Here is a 23,247-nt window from a genome sequence, read left to right as displayed (position 1 = left end):
TTCATACACATAAACACATACAAATGCGTGCGCGCATACACACAAACAAAAATACACCCAATTTTTTTTGAGGAGAGGGATAGCTTTCCATAATGAGAAGAAATATTATAAGAAAATAACTTTTCCTCTGTGCAACTTCATACCCTTCCTAAGTGGAACAAAATATTGGAAAAGCTGACTTTGAAGTAAGTTTTTAAGGAAAATGTTGTCTGTTATAAATGCAGTCTACTTCTGACACTTGTTTATGTTATAGTCCTGTTACAATATAGCAGAATGGATACCCACACAACTATATCCAAAAGTAGCTGGCCACTCAACCGCTATAGCACCACCAACACAAGTTGTGAAAATCAAAAAACATCTTAGAAACAACCAATAGACTATTGCAATCACACGGCATCATCAGAGCACACAACCCAACTAAACCCCTCCAAATGAAATGTTTGTAAGCAAACAACCAAGCTCAAAAAAACCAAGGACTCCAAGGATTCAACCCTGAGTTGCATATATTGTCTTCTATTAGAGCAGGGGTATCAAACTGCCAGCCCACGGGCTGGATGTGTCATGGCGAAACCGCGCCCACCCCATTGCTGGCAATGGAAAAAAAGTTGCGATACATCGCGACATGTCACGTGACGTTGTGAGTTGACACCCCTGTATTAGAGTCTTTTAGATTGTAAGCCTGAAAAGATAAATGATAATTGTAATGATGCTGTAATACATTCTAGAAATCTTTTCAGTTGTAAAGCAAAATAAAAATAAATAATATCATATTATTACGTACTTCAGCAGGGCTTTTTTGCCAAACAGTCTGAAATGTTATAGTATTTCAGTTTCAGGGTATAATGATGAAATACACCAGCCCAATTTTGAGAAGATCTGAGCTCTTTTGGAGCAGTTGAAATCCACAGAGAAAAAACAAGGAAGCTATTGTTACTCGTACATAAATGCTGGGCAAGGATTTTTCAATGGCAGCCACAAATAGGTGTGCATGTTTAAGCCAACTGTGCAACAGCTTGTAAAGGTAGCAGGTGAATCACTTAACTTCACTTTCCTCAGAGTTCCTTTTGTTTTCTTAGCAACATGCCCTAGGCAATTCTGGATATTGCTAGTATTCAAAAAGATAGTTTCAAAGCATGTTGTTGTAAACTCTGTCCCTCTTCTGTCCCTCCTGCTATTTCCAATCAGCATCTTTTTGCAGTATTAAGTTGCCTTGCATGTCCTCTTGATTTCAAAGGAAATCCAAAGTAACTTTATCAAATAATATTCATTTAATGGTTTAAAGCTGGCTTAAGGCTCAAGAAACCAGTTTTCAGTTACACACTGGCATTTTGAAAGACAAACTTTCCAAAATGTTAAGTTCTGCTTCCACCAGTGTTAATATCCCACCTATTTTCCCTGCACATGGAGCATCTAAGGACATATGTTTTCAAAGCAGAGGTAAGAAACTCATACTGGATGCACTTTGGGAATTGTCTTTAGATTTGGATTACTTTTAATCTGTCACTTTCAACAGCGTCTTGCCGTTTTTCCTCAACATCTGTTCTCATTTATCTTCAACAAGTAAAGCTTTGGGGTTTTTTTCCTAGAAGCAACAATCACTTGTTATCAAGTGCAATGGAGAATGAAGCTTTATGTACTGTAAACATATTTGTCACCAGCTCAGTTGAATGATCATTGCCTGAAGGTGCTGTATATAATTTCCCACAAATAATAGTTTGTAGATTTAGGCAGACTTAATATCAATATTTTGGGTGCCCTGCATAGGGTTTGGTGTTTCTTTTTAAGAAAGCCATTAATAAATCATCCATGAAGTGAGATGCGCATGAAAAAAGTTTAATGACTAAATACAAGAAAACTGACTGACTCAATAGAAATCAGCATTAAATAGCCTTACATAAATTAAACAGAATTTTCTTTTCTGATGAAATAATTTTATTTCTTTGGTATTCACATGCTTTTGAGACTTTTAGGAGAGGTGGATGAATGGGTGAATTTATACAATCCACAGGCAGGAATTCTGTGGCTGGTCATCTTTGCAAAGATTTATTGGTGGTATGCTTGCAGGATTTAGATTGTCATCAGTTACCACTGTCTTGATATATTTCATATCTTCAGTATTAGCTTTACAGGACAGAATTTCTTTGCTTTAAATCTCTGTGGGAAATGAGGCAGAATCTATTTTAACTCTTTGGGGCACTGCATTTAGTTACAGAAGTCAACATCCGACCATAAAGAATATTTTGGATTTTAAGGGAGGAAATAGCATGAGAGATAATTCAGAATTTAAACAAGAAAATCTCATGTTGGAATTTATGGCCTGGAGAAATAATACTTTATATAGAAAACTAAGAGATAAGTAATTGGATTTCACTATGGCTAACAAAAAATGTCCAGTAAACCCCAATTTTAGGTTTTTTTTAATAGGATAGAAAATTCCCATAGCAGTATTCCATCATGGAGTTTGTAATGAACTTAAAAGTACTGTATGTTGCTTAGTTCAAATGCCAGGTTTTTGGTTTTAATGTGGCAGCTTATAAGTATTTATATATGTATATGTTCATAGCATTATAAAGGTGATGTTAAAAATGGGAAAATCCAGTTTTCAAACAGTAATAATAAGCTAAATTCCAAAATAGAATTCAGGTTGACAACATCATTCCTTGGTTTTAATTTGTCAGCCTTTTAAGCATTAGAAAATAAATTTTTATCTTGGTTATCTGTTATTTGTATAGTGTTTTAACTGTTGTTAGCTACCCAGAGCTTCTATGATTAGACACATGGCCATATAAATCTGAATAAGCAAATATTTAGTTAGCATATGACAATAAGTAAATAAGTTTGCATGTATTACTCCATATCCCATAGTATATGCCTAAATAGCACTAAAAGTAAGATAAAATTTTATTTTACTACAAACATGTATCATTTTGCTACACATTTCAGCCTAAGACTTTCACAGTCCTCACTTTGGTTTTTTAGAATCAGAATACTTTTCCTTTAGGCTTTCTCAACATATTTACCACCATATAAAAGTTTTCAACCTTTTCTTCTTTTGCACTCTTTGCAACCCCACCCCTAAAAAAGAAATCCCAGACACTATGAATTATTTGTAATTTAGAATGTAATTTGGATAAAAATTTAATAAGACCAGCTTACGATCTATAGTTATACACTAGCCTGAGTGTTGATTTGTCTTTTTTAATGAAATGTTAAACAGAAAAGCAACTTTCACAAGACCACCACATATGCACTCATTTATTTTATTACTTTCTGCAGCACATGGGACATAATCTAGAAGCCATCATTTTAAACTTCTTTAGCATGAAATACTTTCTATTAAATATTTCAGTTTGGCCGGAATTAAACGTAGTGCTTTGCTGTGTCAAGTGGATAAACATAATGTCATAGATGAAATGTTTATTTTTAAATCCCATATTTCTTTCTAATCCATTCAAGAAAGGTGTTTTCATTTCTAATAGAATGTTGTAGGTTTTTTTTAACTTTTCTCACCATTAGATGATGAATTTAAGTAGGAAAGATGACCTTGACAGAAATGTACCCTGTAGGTAAAAGGAATGAAACTTTTTTTTTTTCCAAGACAGAGCAACAACACTGAAGCAGCTCAGGCAGGCACCATCTTGATTCATTGGAGTATAAGAACAGGACTGAAGTTCAGCACTTTCAAACTTACAACTTTATGTTATTATAGCCAATCTCAATAAAAAAGTACTTTTAGATTTCCTGTAGAGTTGATTTCATATCTAGTGGGGTGACATTTAGCCTAATTTCATATTTAGTCATGGCTCTAATTGCTGAGCCTGAAGTAAAGTGCAGATTGTGAGGTCTGTGAAATCATAAAAGAGCCAAATTTTTTAAGTTTATTTCTAATTGTTCTCCATTTAGGAATACCCCCTTCATATATAAAACAAATATTAATGTCATTTCACTTCCCAATGAAGAAACTATTCAGTTTTATTTAAAATGTTAAAAGTTGAAGAGGTATTTGCTGTGTCACGTACTTTGACCTGAATCTCTGAGTGTGCATTGGTGGGTTAATCCTATTATGTCTCCTGTCCTTAGAATTTGGGTAGAGGTTACTAGATTTTCGTTGTCTTTGTCTTCCTTATTTCTAGCTTCCAGGCTCCAACCTTCTGAATGGATTATTACATCTGCATTTCTAAAAGCTGGTTTCTGCTGAGTTGTCTGGCTTGGGGTGGTGGTGGAGAAGTTTTTGCCTTTTTAAAGATCTTCTCCATTATTCCTTTGGGGAAATATATCTGCCTTTTTTTTTTAATTGAATTTTTGAAATTTTACAAAAACAAAACAACCCATCCCCAACCCTCCCCAACCCTCCCATTCCCTCCCCCGGCCTTCCCAGAGCTGAACATAGGCTTAATTAAAATTTCTTCAAAAAATCTTAAAAAAAGATATAAACCATGAATAAATCTAAATATTAAATACATTAATTAAACAAATTATAAAATAATTAACAATAATATATAAATAAAAAAACATAGATACCAAAAGAATAATACTTAAGAGGAAAAAGAATAAAGAAAAGGAAAAAAGAAAAAGATAAAAGAAAATATAATAAAAATAAAAATAAAAAAAGAATAAAATCTATAAGTTATTTTAAATTTTAAATATAAGTTATTGAAAAACTAAATAATATTTTTTAATATCCAACTTACATTGTATAAAATCTATCCATTTTTTCCATACCGCAAAATACTTCTCTTGCGATTGATCCTTCAAGAAAGCCGAAATCTTTGCCATTTCCACCAGATAAGAAACTTTAAAAAACCACTCTTGCAAAGTAGGCAAAGATTCCTTCTTCCAACATTGCCCTACTAGCAACCTTGCAGCTGTAATTAAATTTAACATCAATGTGGTCTCTTTATTATCACAATCAGTAACAATACCTAACAAAAACAATTGTGGAGTAAATTTTACCCTCCTTCTAAAAATTCTTTGAATGTTCCACCATATCTTAATCCAAAAGACTTTTATATTTTTACACGACCACCAAATATGATAGTAAGTAGCATCCAAACAACCACATCTCCAACATTTAGGCTGTAAGTCAGGATACATACGAGACATTTTTTGTGGATCAAGGTGCCATCTGTAAAACATTTTATAAAAATTCTCCCTTAAGTTCTGGGCTTGTGTAAATTTGACACTCCTCACCCAAATAATTTCCCAGGTATCTAGTAGAACTGATTCACCAAAATTTTGTGCCCATTTAATCATGCATTCTTTAATTAATTCTGCCTCTGAATCCAATTCTACTAGCACCCCATAAATTCTCTTAATATGAGTTCGTCTTTGATCTTTTACTTGTTTAACAAAATTTTCATCTTCTCTAAGTAAACCCACATTACGATCTAACTTCCATCTATCCACTATTTGTCTATACTGAAACCATGAGTATATAATATTTTCTTGTGCTAGATCTTCCAAAGATTTTAACTGCCAGTTTTTACCATCCCATCTAAGTAATTGTGCGTAAGAAACACCATCCATCTTAACTCCTCTCCTTATCCCCTCTATCGCATGCCAAGGTATAGCCCATAATGGGATTTTAAAATCACTTCTATAATATTTCCTCCAAACCCAAAATAAAGAAATCCTTATAATATGAGATTTAAAAACCCTATCTACTTTTTTATTAAAAATTAAATAGGCATGCCATCCAAAAAGTAAATCCCAACCCTCCAAGAGGAGTATTTCTACATTTGTTAAGTTAACCCAGTCACTAATTAATGTTAAGACCACCGCATCATAATACAATTTCAAATTCGGTACCTTGAGTCCACCTCTCTCATGAATGTCTTGTGTTATTTTAAGCTTTACTCTTGGTTTTTTCCCCGCACAAATAAATTTATTGATACCTTTCTGCCATTCATTTAAATTAATCTCATTCTTTAAGATGGGTATCATTTGAAATAAAAAAAGGAATTTTGGCAGAACATTCATTTTGATCACCGCAATTCTTCCCAAAAGAGATAATTGCAATTTCTCCCAATTTTTCAAGTCTCTTTGTATCCTGACCCACAACCTTTCATAATTATTTTTATACAATTTTACATTAGAAACAGATAAAGTAACCCCCAAATATTTTACCTTATCAACAACCTCAAAATCTGTCAACTTAACCAAAGTCTGCTTATCCAAGTTGTTCATATTTTTGGGTAATATTTTAGTCTTGTTATTATTAATTTTAATTATTAATTTTAAAACCCGAAACCCTTCCGTATTGATATATCAATTTTAATAACTCTACTACAGAATAAGTAGGTTGGGACAGGGTAACCACCAAGTCATCTGCAAAAGCTCTTAATTTATATTCTTTTTTATTAACTTCTATTCCTTTTATTTCCTGTGATTCTCGAATTTTAATCAGCAATATTTCCAAAGTTAAAACAAACAGCAATGGTGACAATGGACATCCCTGTCTAGTCCCCTTTTCTATTGTAAAAACCTCTGATAAACCCCCATTAACAATAAGTTGTGCCGTTTGTTTTTGATAAATAACACCAAGAGCTTGTAAGATTTTTTTCTCCAAAATTCATTTTCTCAATTAATCTTAATATGAATTGCCAATTCAGTTGGTCAAAAGCTTTTTCAGCATCTAAAAATATCAATCCTGCAGGAACTTGATTATTTTTTATCTAAATAAGGTATAAAAGCCCACCACTTTTGGGGGGAGGTCAGTTTTTTTTTCCAGAGCCATCTTTCTGTCTGACTGTTCTCTTCAATAAACTACAACCTTTTTTCTAAAAAAAAAAAAAAAAAAAAAGTTGAAGAGGTATGAGGTAACCAGTTAATTCCAAAATTTGAACTTACTGAGGAATTTCTAATATTCTTCACTTCTTTAGAAATGTTTGGGGCAAAAAGTAGTGGATTTTGTTTAATGATATATTTATACATTCCATATTTAATCAGGGTGTTAATTCTTATTATCTTATCAAGCCCAAACTATTATTAATATGGTTATTGTATGATTTAATATTTGAAATTGCATAGCTTTCTTTGCTATTTTTTAATAGCAAATCTTTCTAAAAATTCCTGATTTTTGGGCTCTGTGAATAATGCATTAATTCTCAGTTGTGGTGAAGATAATTGACAATGTTCTACTTTAGAATACATGAATTTTGGAGATTAGTTTTTAGAATTCCAAAATTGTATCAAAATACAAGGACCTGTGTTAGAGCTAGTGATATAGATCAGTGGTTCTCAACCTATGGGTCGGGACCCCATTTGGGGTCGAGCGACCATTTCACGGGGGTCGCCAAACAACGCAGTCCGCCATTTTTCCCCCTTTTCCTTAGCTGTGCTACTCCCTTTTATTCTATTGGCTTTTGAAAGCCAATAGAATAGACTCTCTTGAATAGAGTCTAATTCTATTGGCTTTCAAAAGCCAATAGGAATTGTCCAGGCTGTCTCTGCCCTGCTGAGCCCGCCAAAAGTCCCATTCTGCAAACGGTGCTGCAAGTTGTCTGCAGCGAAGGCAAGCTGTCTGGAAGCTTCCACCCCTCCCTGCTGAGCAACTACTAAAAATGTAAGTAAAAGAGGGCCAAGAGTGGGAGGCCGACAGGCACAGGGAGGGTTGCTGGTGCGCGTGGGGCCCGGCGGTGCCTTACCTCCCTTGGGCTGGGCCAGCTGGTGGTCCAGCCTGCTTCGTCTCTGCCGCTTGCCAGTTATGCCTCGGCCGGCGCAGGGGGTGGCACCACACATGTGCGGCACTCCCGGGCAGGGAACATCCTCGACATACAACCGGTTGGGTAGTCCTCGACTTACGACCGGTTGGGTAGTCCTCGACTTATGACCGGTTGGGGGTCACAGCATTAAAAAGGTTGAGAACTACTGATATAGATTTTACATTGTAATTTAAAAAAGGTATTAAATAAGGTTTCCCACTTTCCCCAATATTATTTGCCATTTCATTGGAGCCTCTAGCAAAAGAAATAATAAAATGTTGACATACAAGGATTAGAAATTAAAATAAAATAAATATTTTTTTAAAATTTATAAATAAAGTATTTTGTTGCTAATATTGCAGATATTGAATTTAACTTTAAACTAATTCTCTTGAATTAAGAACAATTTTAACAAGTTTTAACAAATTAATATAACCGAATAACAAAGTTGGAAGGAACTTTGGAGGTCTTCAAGGGTATATGCAGGAGACCCCATACCATTTCAAACAAATGGTTGTCCAATCTCTTCTTAAAAACTGCCAATTTTTAGCATTATAAGTGTCTATTGGAGATTCTCAGTCATCCAGGTCATGGTTGTCCCAAAGGTGCTTGTTTTTCTTTGAAGACATTTCGCTTCTCATCCAAGAAGTTTCTTCAGCTTTGACTAGATCCTTCCATTCCACAACTTGTAGTCAGAGCTGAAGAAGCTTCTTGGATGAGAAGCGAAACATCTTCAAAGAAAAACAAAGCCCAGTTGCCTTCTTAAAAAAGCACCTTTGGGGCATTATAAAGTGGTACTAACACTTCACATGATCTTGAATCTGTTAATGCAGCCTTGGACTGTTAACTTTTTTGGTGGCTGCAGCACACTGCTGGCTCATTTTTAAGTAGTTGTCTACTAGAACTTCTAGATTCCTCTGACAATTAGTATTGTTCAACCAGGTGGCATCTATTCTATATCTGTGTGTTTGCTTTTTCTTGCCCAAGTATAAAACCTTACTTTTCTCACCACTGAATTTCATTTTGTTAGACAGCTCTATGTTCAAGTCTGTTGAAAACTTTCTGCATCTTGAGCATCTCTTTTGGAGTGTCGACTATTCCTGCTAGCTTTGTATCATCTGCAAATTTGTTGAGTTCCCCTTCTAACCCTTCATTTAAATAGTTTATGAAGATAGTGAATTCTACGCCTAAGACAGAACCTTAAGGTACAGCAGTACATACTTCCATGTAGATGCAGTTCCATTACTTTTTTAATTAGCTAACTAATTACGTTTGCAGATTCATTATTTGATTATTTATTACTAATTAATTTTTATAACAATTTCTCTATATAAATATTTCTATGACAATGCAAAATATGATCAAAAATTCAAATCTGGAAACACTGTTTCAAATATCCAGGGATTCAGATTCCTAAAAATTTGGACTGATTATTTTATTTGAATGTTAAACAATTATTAAGACAGATAAATGAAAAGAGTGGTCAGAAATAAAATTTCATAGCTTGGTAAAATAGTAGCAGTAAAAATGTCTACATCCTCACCTTTTTTATCTTTTCTAAACAGTGTGTTTGTGCATGTGGCTCAATAAACAGCAGAAAATGAATAAATATACCTTGAATATTTCTACTTATGTTAGCCTAGATCTGATCTTAAAGAAAACCCTCAAACTTCCCTCCCTAAACCTAAAAATAACCAGAAAATCCTATTTTCCAAAGAAATAGCTTGTCAGTTATTCTCCAAAGAAGAAAACCAGGCAAGATACCTATAAATTGGCCATCTAGAAAAATATTGTAGTTCTGAAGCATTCCCACCACTAACATAGCACAGTTCCTCGGAGAGTAACTGAGCACTCTACAAAGATACATTGATGTTTTATGTACTTCCTTGCCTGTCGTAGTGTGACTATTGATTGGATTAAATCAATCAGGCAGCCAAGAGGCTCTCTGAGGTTTTCTTTTATTCAACTGAATTGTACAATTAATCTTCTGCCGTATCCCTCTCAGACGCCATCCTCAAAGCCATTCCATCCTTCATTATCTTTGCATAAACTAAAACACTTGAAAGTATATTCATTACTTCAAGCTATTAGTTTATGTAAGACAAAAGGAAACAAAGTCAAAAGGAAAGTATTATGGCAGATAAAGGGAGGGGTAATAAGATAAGCATGAGGAAACACAGAGAAAGGTATAACTGCTGAAGTTTGAGCCAATGACTCCCCAAAGTGAAAGTTCCCGGTTTCATATGCAACTAAAAGCACATTCAATTGAATGTCTTTCCCGTCATCTTTAAAAAAAGGTAAAAGTTTTCTCTTGGCTACTTGTGTCCAGCTCTAGGGGAGCAATGCTCATGTCTGTTTCTTAAACAAGGAAGCCAACATTGTATAAAGATGCAGTTATCTTCCCACCAAACTGGTACCTATTTATCTATTTGCATTTGCATGCTTTTGAACTGCTTGCAGATCTTCAAACTAATCATATGAGGATGTTAAATGAAAATTGTGCATTTATGTCCTTCACACAATACTCTATATTCCATAAGAGACTATTTGTAATAGTGCTATGTCATCATGTAAATATTTTGAAACGGCCTTTCAATCATAATAAACAAATTTGGGCAGTCATCTGACAAAACAGTTAACAAAGCAGGAAATAAAGCAAAGTGGTTAAACCAGTTAATAAAATAATAAGAATAGAAAAAATGCTTTTATATAAATCCATTTATATGACTGTGTTTTTGTTTGGACTTCTGCAGGCTGTCAGTCACAGTATATATTTTGTTTTCAGAGTACAAATCAATGTTTTATCATCTCTGGTCATCAGACCTACACAGCTGGGCAGGTGATGTTTGTGTTTGTTTGTGTTTAAAGTGTAATTGTGTATCTGTGTCTCAATTTTTATTATGGTTTCTCATTTTCAAGCTTTTCAAAACCTATTTTCTCCAACCAGTTTGATTGGCACCTTTCTAAGCATCCCAGGTATTATCTGGCTGAAAAGGAAAGATCTGAAAATCAGTGGTCTGTCATGCAGTCAGCTGTAGTTCCATATTATGCTTGTTGTGACTGAGGTGGATTGAAATGGGTTTTAAAATCTTTACCTTCACGGATATGATGGTTTTAGTGAGAGTGTTCATTCTGTGCAGCAGAGATCATTTGAAGTAGTCCAGTGTTGTAAGAACTTTCTTTGAGGAGTTTCTCTAAAAACAATATGATTATTTTTTTAAGATAAGAACCATGGTGGTCAAAATTCACACTGGAATTAGGCACTCCAATTACTTTTAAAGGCAGCCTGATTATAACTGAAATTATGTATTCAAGGCTCCAATCCATACTGCTTTAATTCCTCTAAATAATGCATTCTCTTTTTGCACAAGATGTAGTTTTCACCTTCAATAGTTTTTCAAAATAATTCAGAACTTGCAAATATTAAAATGTTTCTTTTCTGTTTGATGATGAAAATATAATTTTAACAAATATATGATTGGCTAAAATACCATCTCAAAGAGACAATGAAGAAAGTGTAACAGATTCTACAGAATAAGTTTAGGACTTTCAAATGTAATGTATATATGTGAAGGCTAACTATATAGTAATAGCAATAGCACTTAGTTTTACAAATGTCACTATATTGCCCACAACAATCTAGATCCTCATTTTACTGATCTCAGAAGAATGGAAGGCTGAGTCAACCTTGAGCTGGCCAGGATCAAACTCCTGGCTGTGGACAGAGTTAGCCCAGAATACTGCATTCTAACCACTGCACTATCATGGCTCATATATATGTTGGAGTGAAGATTGGGGAAAGAACCATAAATTCAGGTACGCAGATGATATAACACTCTTGGCTGAAAATAAGGAAGATCTGGAAAAAATGATTTGGAAAATCAAGAACAAAAATGAAAATGTAGAATTGAGTCTTAACATCAGTAAAACAAAGATAATGACAACAGCTGCAGATGGACATGAGATGTTTAAAATCAACAAGGAGAAAATTGAATTAGTTCAAAAATTTATCTTCCTTGGATCAAAACTTGTTCATGATGGCAGTTCCACTCCTGAAATCAAATGCAGGATAACCCTTAGGCCGCACTGCAATGGTTAACATGAATATGATCTGGAAAAGCAAAGATATTGATATAAATATAAAAAGCAAGCAAGTTAGAGCAGTAGTCTTCCCTATAATGATGTATGGGTGTGAGAATTGGACACTAAGAATGGCTGATTGAAGAAGAATTGACGCCTTTAAACTGTGGTGTTGGCGTAAATTATTGCATATACCCTGAACCAGAGTAACTAACAAATGCTAAATCGTATAAAACCAAACTCATTACTAGAAGCTACAAACATAAAACTACATCTGATTTAGCCCATGTCATGTGTGCCAATTCATTGAAGTCAATGATGGCAAGTGGAATAAGAAGAAGGGGCAAGCAAAGAACACGCTTGATAACATCAAATCTGATACAAAGATTGAACAATTGAAAGAAGCTATGCTTGACAGGGTAGCATGCAAAGCACATGCATATAAAGTCACCAAGAGTCAGACTTGACTGAATGGTTAAAACAATAATTTTATATAATGTTTTCCTGTTATATGCAAACTATGGAAACTTCTTGCAAGATTTATATTTACTGCCATAGAGACAAACATAAGAAAAGGGTGTGTCATTTTTAGATGAAGACAAATTACTAAAGTTACAAATTACCATTTATTTACCTGATTAGGATTATATACAAAGAAAAAAGATTCTATACGGTAGCAAACTCAGTCTTGCAGTTGGTAATGCCAGCCATTCAGCTAATACCACCAGTTGGCAGAAGTGCTGGGAGCTGTAATTTAATAGTGTAGAAAGTATGTTTCCTGTTTCTAGCTCTGTCCAATACCCCACTGATGCAGCAAATTCACTGTTATTTCAGATGGCTATCCATTCTCTGCTTCAAATCTCTTAGCAGGTAGTCATTTATCATACCCCAGGAAGTTCTTCCTGGTGCCTAATCAAGTATTTTTTTCTTAGATTCAAAATTTACTGAAGAAAAAAAAAGGCAAGATTGCTAGCCCATCCAACTGGTACCCTTCAACTATTTGAAAATGGCATGTTATTATCTTATCCCTTTATCCTCATCTGAATATACCTTTTCTTTATGTGCCTGTGTATTTATAGAATAAAGCTTAGAGGCATATTCTTTTAAATATATGACTGTTTCTCTCATTTATTTAACATTGTGTGGTGCCCAAGAAACATGCACAAAGTAGTAAATAATTCCTCAGCCAACTCCTAAGGAGTATGTAACCCAAAGGTCATTGAAGTCACAGTAATTGAAGTACTTGAGTCAAATATAGTGGGTTAATATATTTGGTTGTAAATATCCGGTCCATCTACCCAAGGAGAATAGTGTGATGGGTAATTTCAAAAGCAGGTTGTACTCTGTCATTCAGATCTACTACAATTGCTGCAGTATTCATCCTCTGAATCCCTTTTCCCTTCTCTAACTTAACCCCAAAATTAAGATGGATGAATTGAGTAGCTGCACAGGAACAGCACATCATTCAGACTATATACTTGATAAAGGGCATTTTGGAATTTTCATAAATATTTCTGAAGTAAAGCAAACAGCATTCAGAAATAAGTCCTAAGGCACAGCAATCTATGTTCAGCACATGACAGGAAGGTAATCAAAAGTGCCATGATTGGAAATTAAATTGTTCCTAGTATTGAAGTGTACCTATTTTTTAATCTTAGCTAAGTAATGAGATGTCTGTTGTGTGGTGCTATTTGATGGTTTTTGTAGAGAATGGAGTCTGCTTGTTAGCCTGCATTAGATCAGAAAATTCAAATCTTTTTCAGGCTTGGATAAGCAACCTCCGGTGTCAATGATCTGTAGCTCTAAGCATTCCTTATTCCTGGAAGGAGTTGTGCAGCAACATCTGAAGGGCCATGGGTTCCCATGATAGTTCTCAATATTGTTTCAAAATTTATTTGAATGTTGCCCAATAAGCAGCTTGCTTGAGTTGTAATTAGAACTAAGCCATTTGTCTACATTTTAATGAACATCATTTGGGATGCAAAGCACTTGTAATGCTGTATACTGAAACAATCAGATTCCAGATACTTCATCTGAATCTCAAAACATCTTTTTCTATAAGGAACGGTGGGGCTTTTCTACTATTAACACATAATATAATACATAAACAAATCTTTTACAGCATTGTTTTGGAACCAGTGGTTTTATATTTTGCACTGTAAGATGCCATTTACTCTCACATGGTTTGCTTAGAAAGTATGAAAAACAATGGGCAAGGGCTGTTTTTGCTAATTTTGGCAAGAACTATATGGTGCTGAGCATGTGAGTAGAAGGACTAAGAGAAGGGCAGACATCCCATTGGGAACTGATCGAAAACTTGCTGTTACTCCTTGCTGCTTGAGTCTCCTTGAATAAAATAGAACTTTGAAGTAGTTCATCCTGGAAATTGCTACAGGTTCTGAAATGTTGACATTCTGTCCTGATGTTCATCCCAAAGGATGCTGTCTGTTGTCAGCTGCTGGCAGACAATGTTGAAAGGAAAGATCCATTGGGAAACTTCAGTTGTAGGGAATTGGCAGCATTCCTGGCCTCATTGTTCCATTTGCAATCATTAACCTCTTCCATGATGTCAGGATTTAATAAACATGGGTAATTATTACTCTATGAATAAATAAATCTAATAAATGATAAGTTGGGTTCAGTCTGGACTTATCAACACAGCATAGATTTAACCAAACATTCATCTTTTTAAAATTAAAATGAGTACTTGAGTGGCTAACTCATAGTAAGCCAATGTCCTTTAATTTTTTTGTGCACTGCAACTTATTTGCTCAGGATATCTTGGTTCCGATGTAGCATCTGTTTTTTCAGCAAGATTTTATTTTTTCAATTTTCCAGTTGAGTTGCCTGAAGGACAAGAAGGACAAGTTCTGCCTGTTCACATACAATGAATAAGAAACTTATTTTTCTATTTTTTTTAGCTATATAGGTAGAAATATCAGAGTCTCTGACATTGATAAAATTAATTTATTTCTGCCTTTTTTTTAAAAAAAAAAGCTCTTATAGCTAATATAAGAAGCGTGAACTAGAAAAAGACAGCAACTTAGCAGCGTTCTGGAGTACACAGCTTATTTCTAAGTTCTAAGTGTTCCAAACTTTTTATTATCCAAGCTTTGATTTAGTTAACTGGAATTTTAAACTATCTGATGGTCCCTCCAAAGTGGAAGTGATTGTTCACAGGAAACTATTGATCATCTTCAGTTTAGATATTTTCAAATCACTTGTATTTCCACAATATGTCATGAAATTGCATTTGTTTCTTGATAAGTCGCTAGATAGAAAAACATTCTTGATGGATTTTGTCCTTAAAACTTTATATCAAAAAAATGCTCCCTTAAAATCTTGAAGCAACTGTACATACCTCAGTCTTTTTGACTTAGAATCCTCTTACCAACCAAGTCATAATATAAGGAATAATTAAAATACCTGAAAGAAATTTTATATGCCCAAATTATATGTGTACTCCATATTTCTGAAGTAAATATAAAACTCTGTTGAACTAACCAAAATTCAAAAGTGGTAGAATCTATTAAGGAGAAGGAAAAGATTGGAAGACTTTGAGATCTCCTTCTTATACATCCCACTCTTGATTTTTCAGTGCATCATCATACTTGTGGAGGCACCCGCTGGATTTTCTGCCTTAGGCATCTTTACTGTGACTTTTTTTTAAAATTTATTAATTGAGAAAACTGTGAGGAAAAAAGAAGCATATCAGGGCATGGTGCAATGTGGGTCTGTTAAAGGCTTATTAAGCATTGAAATTTATTTTACTTGTACATTCTATAAGAAAACCACAGCAACTACAATGTTCTTAAGGCATATGACCAACTAAACTTTAGAATTTACAAACTTCTTTTCTTAAATAAAACATGCAGGGACCTGCTAATTCTCAAACAATTTTTGACTCTGTTTTTTACAGTATGATTACTTTTTAAAATTATATATTTCACCTGCACCAAGTTTGAAAGGGATTAGCAGACATGTCACACAACGTATCGGGACAGTTTTGCCATTGCCAGCAATGGGGTGAGCGCGGCTTCCGCATGATGTGTCTGGCCTGTGGGCCGGCAGTTTGACACCCCTGGATTAAGGAAATCAGTTTTATTAGAGTGGCCCTGGAGATGTGACTGTTAGAAAAGGTATTTTTAAAGTGAGCAGCAATGAACCAGCCAAGTTTTTAAAACTAAAAATACCACCATTAGTACTAGTGGACATGTGGGACTGCAGGACAAAATATTTTTCAATAGAAGGTTGGCCAGTTTCTTAGACAATGCATATTCATGGAATATTTGAAATGTTTAATCAGGTGTTGCTTCCTTGTAAATTTTAAATTTGATTTATTATGAATTTCAGATTTCATTCCTTTTTTTTATTGTCCAAGCAACTGGGGGGGGGGAGTGAATGTGTAACCTCTCCCTGACTTTATTTTCACAAAGAAGCGAAAGTAAAGTGTAATACTAACAATAAGCACAGTTGAAATTGTGATATGCATGGACAGGTTCAGTTTATGCTATGAATTAGGAAAGTAAACATTTCTCCTCAATATTACCTACCTAAAATCAAACAATTTGGTAAGTTACATTAAGCTTTTTACAAGAATTGCAGTTTTGATTTACTGTTGGCAAATACCATACATAAATGATCAATTTTAAAACCAGAAGGATTTTGTTTACTATTTTTTATTTTTTAAAAAAAAGCTGTGGATAGCATCTTTCACAAAGCACCAATCCCATTTAGTTGTAGACTGAGTAACTGAAACAAATGTTAATTAGAGTTATATGAGTTGCCTTTTTTTGTTGATACACTTTCAAATAAGTTTAGGAACAGCTTAGGATATTTACAAATTGGTTAAATTATTTCATTCTTGTTTACATTTGTAAAAGCTAGCAATTAAGAGCTAAAAGGCTACCTTAGTCACTAAAAACATCTGCTGATGCAGTGATGTTATTCCATTCTTGTAGCATAGTGGGTGGATCCTAACCATCTTGAAGACGTTAAGAAATTGCATTTTGTGTACTATTTACATGATTTAATAGACAATAAATTATTTTATACATCCTGTATATATGCTGGTGACATTCATTTTGCACTACCCGAAATACCAGTACATGACCTTTTAAGCATCTCACTTTATATACTTACTAATTCAATGAAATATCATTAGCATACTTGGATAATTAAACATATTTCTATTCTATTTGATACTTTATGAAATAATCTAAATGTAGCTTTGAGGGAATAATCATTAACATGTATATTATAGATAGGAATTAATAATGTGTTATCCTTTCCTTAGAGCTCTGCATATACTTAATATTGATAAACACCTTTAATATTTTTAAAACCAGTAAATTAATACCTTTTAAGGTTAAAGATGTACTGCTTGCTTTGTGAAACTTCAACATTTCTATAGTTTCCTTGACAACAGTATCGATGCTGCTATCACTATGGGAATGGTTCTTTTGAATGAAGCTGCTACCTCCAAGGGAGATGTTGGGAAAAGGAGAAGTAAGTTGTTTGATGGAAAATGAATAATTTCTTTTCTTGCCATTAAAATATGAGTGCAACTACAGCAATCTGCCATGGAAACCCACAGTTTATTAAAAGCTGTGCCCATGTTTATTACAGTAAATACATTGGCAATATAAGAGCAGAGATCTACAAGTTATTTGAAATGCATTCTGCCTTCTATTACATACGCTACTTAATACAGAACAAAGAACTGATCTTGTGGACCATTTAGAACTAGCTATGATTTGTTATACAGTACACATCCTTTATTCTTTCTTAGCAGTGGCCAAGTTTCCAAAATGGTAGGTGGGAGGAAGTGAATAGTTGACATTCTACTATAATATGCTATATTGAAAATTAGCCTTTCACTATAGACCTCTGTCTGCCTTGACTTTTTTCCCAATTACCAACTGTTTTAGCTTCTACATATAAATATGGCATCATTTCTCCATATTTATGCATCAGCTGTCTGTCTGTCTTTCTCCTCTAATTAAAAAAACAGATACAGCAAACATCTAAGGAAAAAGTCACCATTCTTTTATGCAAAGAGGATGCTTTAAACTGAATTCACACCTGAAGTGACATTTTTCATATCGCATTAAGTAAAAAGGAGAACTTGAAAGAGAGCAAGTTCTTTGAAATGTGCTGTATTCCAAGTTGATAAGTTAAACTTTCAGTCATTTTATAAACTCCTTTTGTAACTAGGATGGGCCAAGGAGATTAAAAAAAATGTTAAAAAGAATAATCAGAAAGTTGATACTGCTTTGATGCATACCAGAGAGCCGGTTGAAAAATTAAGAAGGGAGTTGGCAGAGTTTCTCTTTGAAAGAGGAAAGAAATTAGTTATAGCAGGTATTTCTGAATTGATAGAATAGTGAAAGTCTAGTAATAAGATGAATGCTAATATAACAATGACTGTAGAAATCATCAAAGCCTTATTTAGAAAATTAAATTCTATTAATGAAGTGATGTGATCACTGACTTTAAAAATAAAGTAATGATATGTCAGTACAATGTCTTGAATGCAATTAACAGCAGATTGAATTGTGCTTTTAAAATGAAATGTGGGACATGTGTAGATAATGGTAGTGATAGAGAGGGAGCTGGGTTGAGAATTGGAAATTTTTGCTATGGAAAATAGGAGATTTTAACATGTTGGTGGTCCAAACCACATCCATATCCCACTCTTGCGAATGGCATTAAACATATTTTTTTAAAAAAAACACCTATTAGATTTTTTCACAACAAAAATAGTATATAAAGAAAATGTAGTTTTCATACAGAAAATACCATAGTTGTGATTAAGAAAATATGCATGGGATTGTCTAGCTTACTGCTTAATAAGACCTGGACAACTCTTCTTCTTTTTTTAATGTATGCCATAGTCTGTATGCTGAAGGTTTGAGAACTGTTAACAATGGGCAAATAAAATGCTGTAGTTGTTTTTATTTTCCATTCTTCCCAATACTCTAAAATAATGAACATTTCAGAATTATTGAATGCTTTTTGAACTGCTGCCTTTTGTCCTCTTTTTCTTATAATTAGTCATTTTCTCATTTATATTGTCAAGGAAAGCTAATCTGCTGAAAATCTATTTTTCTTAAAAGACTATAGTGTTGCCACTGGTGACATAAGGGCAGCAAGAGATGACCCAATTAACCTTATGTATTTCAAAATATGCCTGTATGTTATTTTACCTAAAATGGAATATAATGATACAGATTTTTTTTTCTTCCAGTAATATGCCTAGTAGGATTGGGTCTAGTAGTTTTCTTCTTCAGCTTCCTGTTGTCAATATTCCGCTCCAAATACCATGGCTATCCATACAGGTAAGCCACAAATCCATTTAGCCAATCTATTCAAGTAACCTCATTCTGCCAGCAATCTGCTTCCAACTTTTTGCGCTGAGACTCATGAATTTATGAACAAATAAGTTGGACCGGCATCTGAAGGTTTTATTTGGTTGAGCACATAATAATGTATGACATTCTGCATTTTAGGAGGATAATTCCAAGCAAAGTATAACTGTATGAAGACATTCTTGTCTATCAATAGAAACAGATAGCCTTTCTGAATGGTGATTCATTCTATAATATGAAACAGGTTGATGTTTGGGGGAGGACCTCAGCTAGAATTAAAGTAGATTGTGAAGGAAACCAGTTTATGAGTCATTCCAATTCAAGAAGATTTTGAAATTGAGTACTAGTAAGAAAAGGATATTTCCTGGAATAAATTTCCAGTCTGCAAACTGACTCCAGAGTTGCAATATGGCAGAGACAACATTTTGCTTGTCAGCAGAACTGCTTGTCAACAGAAAGCACATAGGCGTTGTCCAATGAATATCAATGAAGCTTATGCAATTGTATTTCAGCTTTCAAATCCCACTATCTCTGATGATTTGGGAAATTATCACATATTGTTTCCAAAATTATTACATTCTGAGTATTAAGAAGAGGACTTATTCTCAATTTCGTCCTCCAGAGGTTCCCACTCATATGTTACAGTGTTACCAATAGGAATCAACTCTATCCTGTGACCCTCAATCTGAAATTGGATCTAAAACATTTGTTAATATTACAGAATGCAAGAGATTCCAATGTTACCAAATCAGTGGCTCTGAGAAAACCAGTGCCAGTTTTCCCACTTTCCCTTCTCTCTTTAACTCAACCTCTAAAGGCGCAGGTCAAGTAGCATTTTTCCCATTTTCTCTGAGTTTTCCTAGTTATTACTTCTAATAGGCATCAAAAGTAAAGCTGGGAATAAATTGAGTTTTCAAATATTTCTTTTCCTTCAGTAACAAGTTTTACATAATATTTTATGTAAATATCATCAGGTAACATCAAGTAATTACTGGAGTTTTAGTGGGAAGAGAGATGTGTTTTGGTAATTTTCCAGCTTCTAAGTATTTGGAGAGTGCCACATAGTATAAATTTAAACACACACACACACACAGAGAGAGAGAGAGAGAGAGAGAGAGAGATACTTGAAGGGGAAAATTTGATAAACTGTTGTTGAATGATCATTATGTTTTACATCCCATTTCTGTTGTTCACTGGAAACTTTTTTCTCTTCTGTTAAAAAACAGATTTGTACAAAAATCACCCCTTTATGTGGATACCCCCTTGTCGCAGGGGAAAGGTTGTGTGTTCTGTTGTAGTTGAGGGCTGTGCTAGAGATAAACCATCAAAAAGTATACCAGAAGGGTCACCCAAGCCAGACAGGTCTCATAAGAAAAGCCATACCAAAAGTATTCAGAGACCCATTAAATATGAGACAACAGAAAAAAATCCCATGCCAGATCGATTGTCATCTGGGTTTACAAGGAATGCAGCAGTTGCTGTCCCTGGGAAACAGTCAAAAAGTGAGTTACAGAGTTGGAGAAAAAAACTACTCCACAAAAACTCACCAAGAAGATTATGTGAATAGAATCTCAAACATGTCAGGGTACTCAACAATAGGACAACAGGAATCCCACTTTCTGAGGCAGCCAGTGGCATAAGCAAATGTCTGTGTTGTACAGATATACATTGGATAGCCACATGGAATGTCAGAAGAACGAGTCAGAATAAATTAGATATTGTCAAATGAGAGATGATCAGGTTGGAAATTGATCTCTTTAGTGTCATCGAACTATACTGGGCAGACAATGGCTTTTTCTAGTCTGAGGACTTCACTGTCTGTTATTCAGACACGATACCAGGAAAACAAATGGAGTGGTGTGTTTATTGTAAGTAAGAAACTTTCTAGACCAGTGGAAAACTACTCAACTGTCAGTGATTGAATTAGGACCATCAGAGTCAAGTGCCAAGCCCTTCAACCTTACAGTTATCCAAGTCTATGGCCCAACAATTTTGTTTCAAGAAACTCTGCAACGTGTCTAAAAAAGACATCATTTACATTTTGGGCAACTTCAATGCAAAGGTTGGCAAACAAGAGGAGACAGGCATTTGGTACAATTTTGCCAAGAAAACAGATTTAGGATCATGAATATATGTTTCAAAAAGCACAAGAGCCACTTATGTACTTGAACCTCACCAAGTGCTGATTGCGGTTCAGATCATGAAGTTCGCCACCCCTGGTATATGCTTTTGAATAGAAAACATAAATGGGAGAATGGTGGTCTATTTATAACTAATAGATTTTTCATAGCAGCTGCAACAAAATAATGTAAATAGGCGTAGGATCATAAGGACCTTCAGAGACAGTGGGCAAGCTTCAATATTACTGTAATCCTTTCCATTAATCAATTATAAAGCTCCTTTGTTTTCAAGCTAACACATATGCACAAAATAATTATAAGAAATAAGCAGATCAGAATAGTTGTCTAAGTGATAATTTTTGTAACATTATCACTTAGTAAATACTGTCCTAGTAAATAATAACTTGTGAATGATTGTGGCCATCATAGCAACTACTATGGAAGTAGAAGCCGCCCAATGGAAGCCACTTTGTGGGAACATCTATACCTACTGTGACAAAATATGTAATTCTTTTTTGTTAGATAAGATCCCACTGATAAGCTTGTGCTAGAGTGAATTCTACTGAATTTATTTTTTGGGCCATCATTCCAAATAATTACATTGAAATAATTAAAAGTGTTAAAAGTGATAGGCAACTATAGTCATTGGAACTGCTTTTTCTTTTAAATTAAACCTGTGAAGGCCTAATGTATTTATCTTGCCAGAGGCTGAAACATTTTAAAGTTTATAATAGAAACATTAGCATATCTTTGAGGCAAGACCTTTTTAAAAAATAAATGTTGCTGCTATATTTCAGTAGTTTTATATGGGTACCCATATACAGCCTACATCCACAGATTACATACTTGTACTTTTTACCACTATTTAATTGCAGTTCAGTTTTTTAAAACCTGATATTTGTCACAAACGTTTAAGGCATCCCCTGATATTGCAAAATATATAATTTGTTAAATGTCCACCTTTTTTCTCTTTCAGCTCTTCAGACAATTAGAACATCATTAAAAGTTTACATTTTGCACAGATTCATTATATCATTGGACTGTGATTCTAATGTGCTAATATTTATTAGTTTTTCCCAGCCTCCAAAGTTACAAATCTTAATTTTACTAACAAGAGTAATGTGAGAGCTACATATGTGCCCATTATTTTTGCATTTACTCATTTTCTCTTTCTTTTCAGCTTCTTAATTAAGTGAATTCAAGTGAGATTTGCATAAGGCTAATGTTTACTGCAAAGACAAGCATCTACTGATAGTACTTGTATACAAACATTTCATGTTTTTCAAGAGTCTATTTCAAGCATCTGCTTCCTGTGATTATTTGCAACGCTTGTGTGAAGAGGACAATTTTGTTTTTGTATCTTATTACTAAATGCTTCATAAAATTTATAATACAGAGTAAACATTGGATATCTAAATAGGAAATGTGATAAACAGAAATGAAAACGTACAGCACTTGTGTTCTTCATTTTCAATAAAGTTAATTTTACCAGAAAAGATTTTGTTTTTGTTGCTTTGTTGTGGTTGGACAGACTTCAGGTGGAAGTTTGAAAATAGTCACAGCTTTAATTATTTAGTAACAGCAAACCAGATTTGTCTAATAAGTAACACATAAATGAAATATAGTAACATTGAAGTTTATGTCTTTTAATTTCCATTGTCCTTTATAAAATTACTAATTTTAGAATTACTATTTTAAGATCAAATTAGTTGATATTTTTTAAAGCTACATTGTAACGTGCATATGCAGCCAAGAGATATGTTGATAAAGTTTCCAAACTTTCCATTCACACCCAATTATATATGTTGCCCCTTTACTCCAGAAACCTTTGTGTCATTGATTTACAAGGGAGGAATTAAGTGGTACCTCCCTTCCTTTGCTAGCCTGATCTGTTGGAATGGCTAGATGTCTTTCCCATGTTTAGCCACATTGGTAAATTAAGCATTCTAAATATTATTATTATGGATCACA

The 23,247-nt window shown here is 34.1% G+C and overlaps 1 protein-coding gene across 1 annotated transcript in view; it reads left to right on the top strand.

Annotated features, from left to right (window-relative positions):
• The window catches only part of TUSC3 (tumor suppressor candidate 3), a 148,498-nt gene extending 125,726 nt beyond the window's left edge, over positions 1-22,772 (top strand). Inside the window, exons 8-10 of the mRNA XM_039349415.1 lie at positions 17,220-17,294; positions 19,036-19,126; positions 22,457-22,772. Coding sequence (XP_039205349.1) covers positions 17,220-17,294; positions 19,036-19,126; positions 22,457-22,472 — 182 coding nt within the window. The 3' untranslated portion in view covers positions 22,473-22,772. The remainder of the gene's footprint in view (positions 1-17,219; positions 17,295-19,035; positions 19,127-22,456) is intronic.
• Positions 22,773-23,247: the final 475 nt, after the last annotated feature.

Source organism: Crotalus tigris, unplaced genomic scaffold (genome assembly GCF_016545835.1).
Source record: "Crotalus tigris isolate CLP2741 ecotype Arizona unplaced genomic scaffold, ASM1654583v1 scf7180000018268.1906537, whole genome shotgun sequence".
Lineage (NCBI taxonomy): Eukaryota > Metazoa > Chordata > Lepidosauria > Squamata > Viperidae > Crotalus > Crotalus tigris.
The sequence above is the reverse complement of the archived record's forward strand: the minus strand, read 5'-3'. Positions and strand labels throughout refer to the sequence as shown.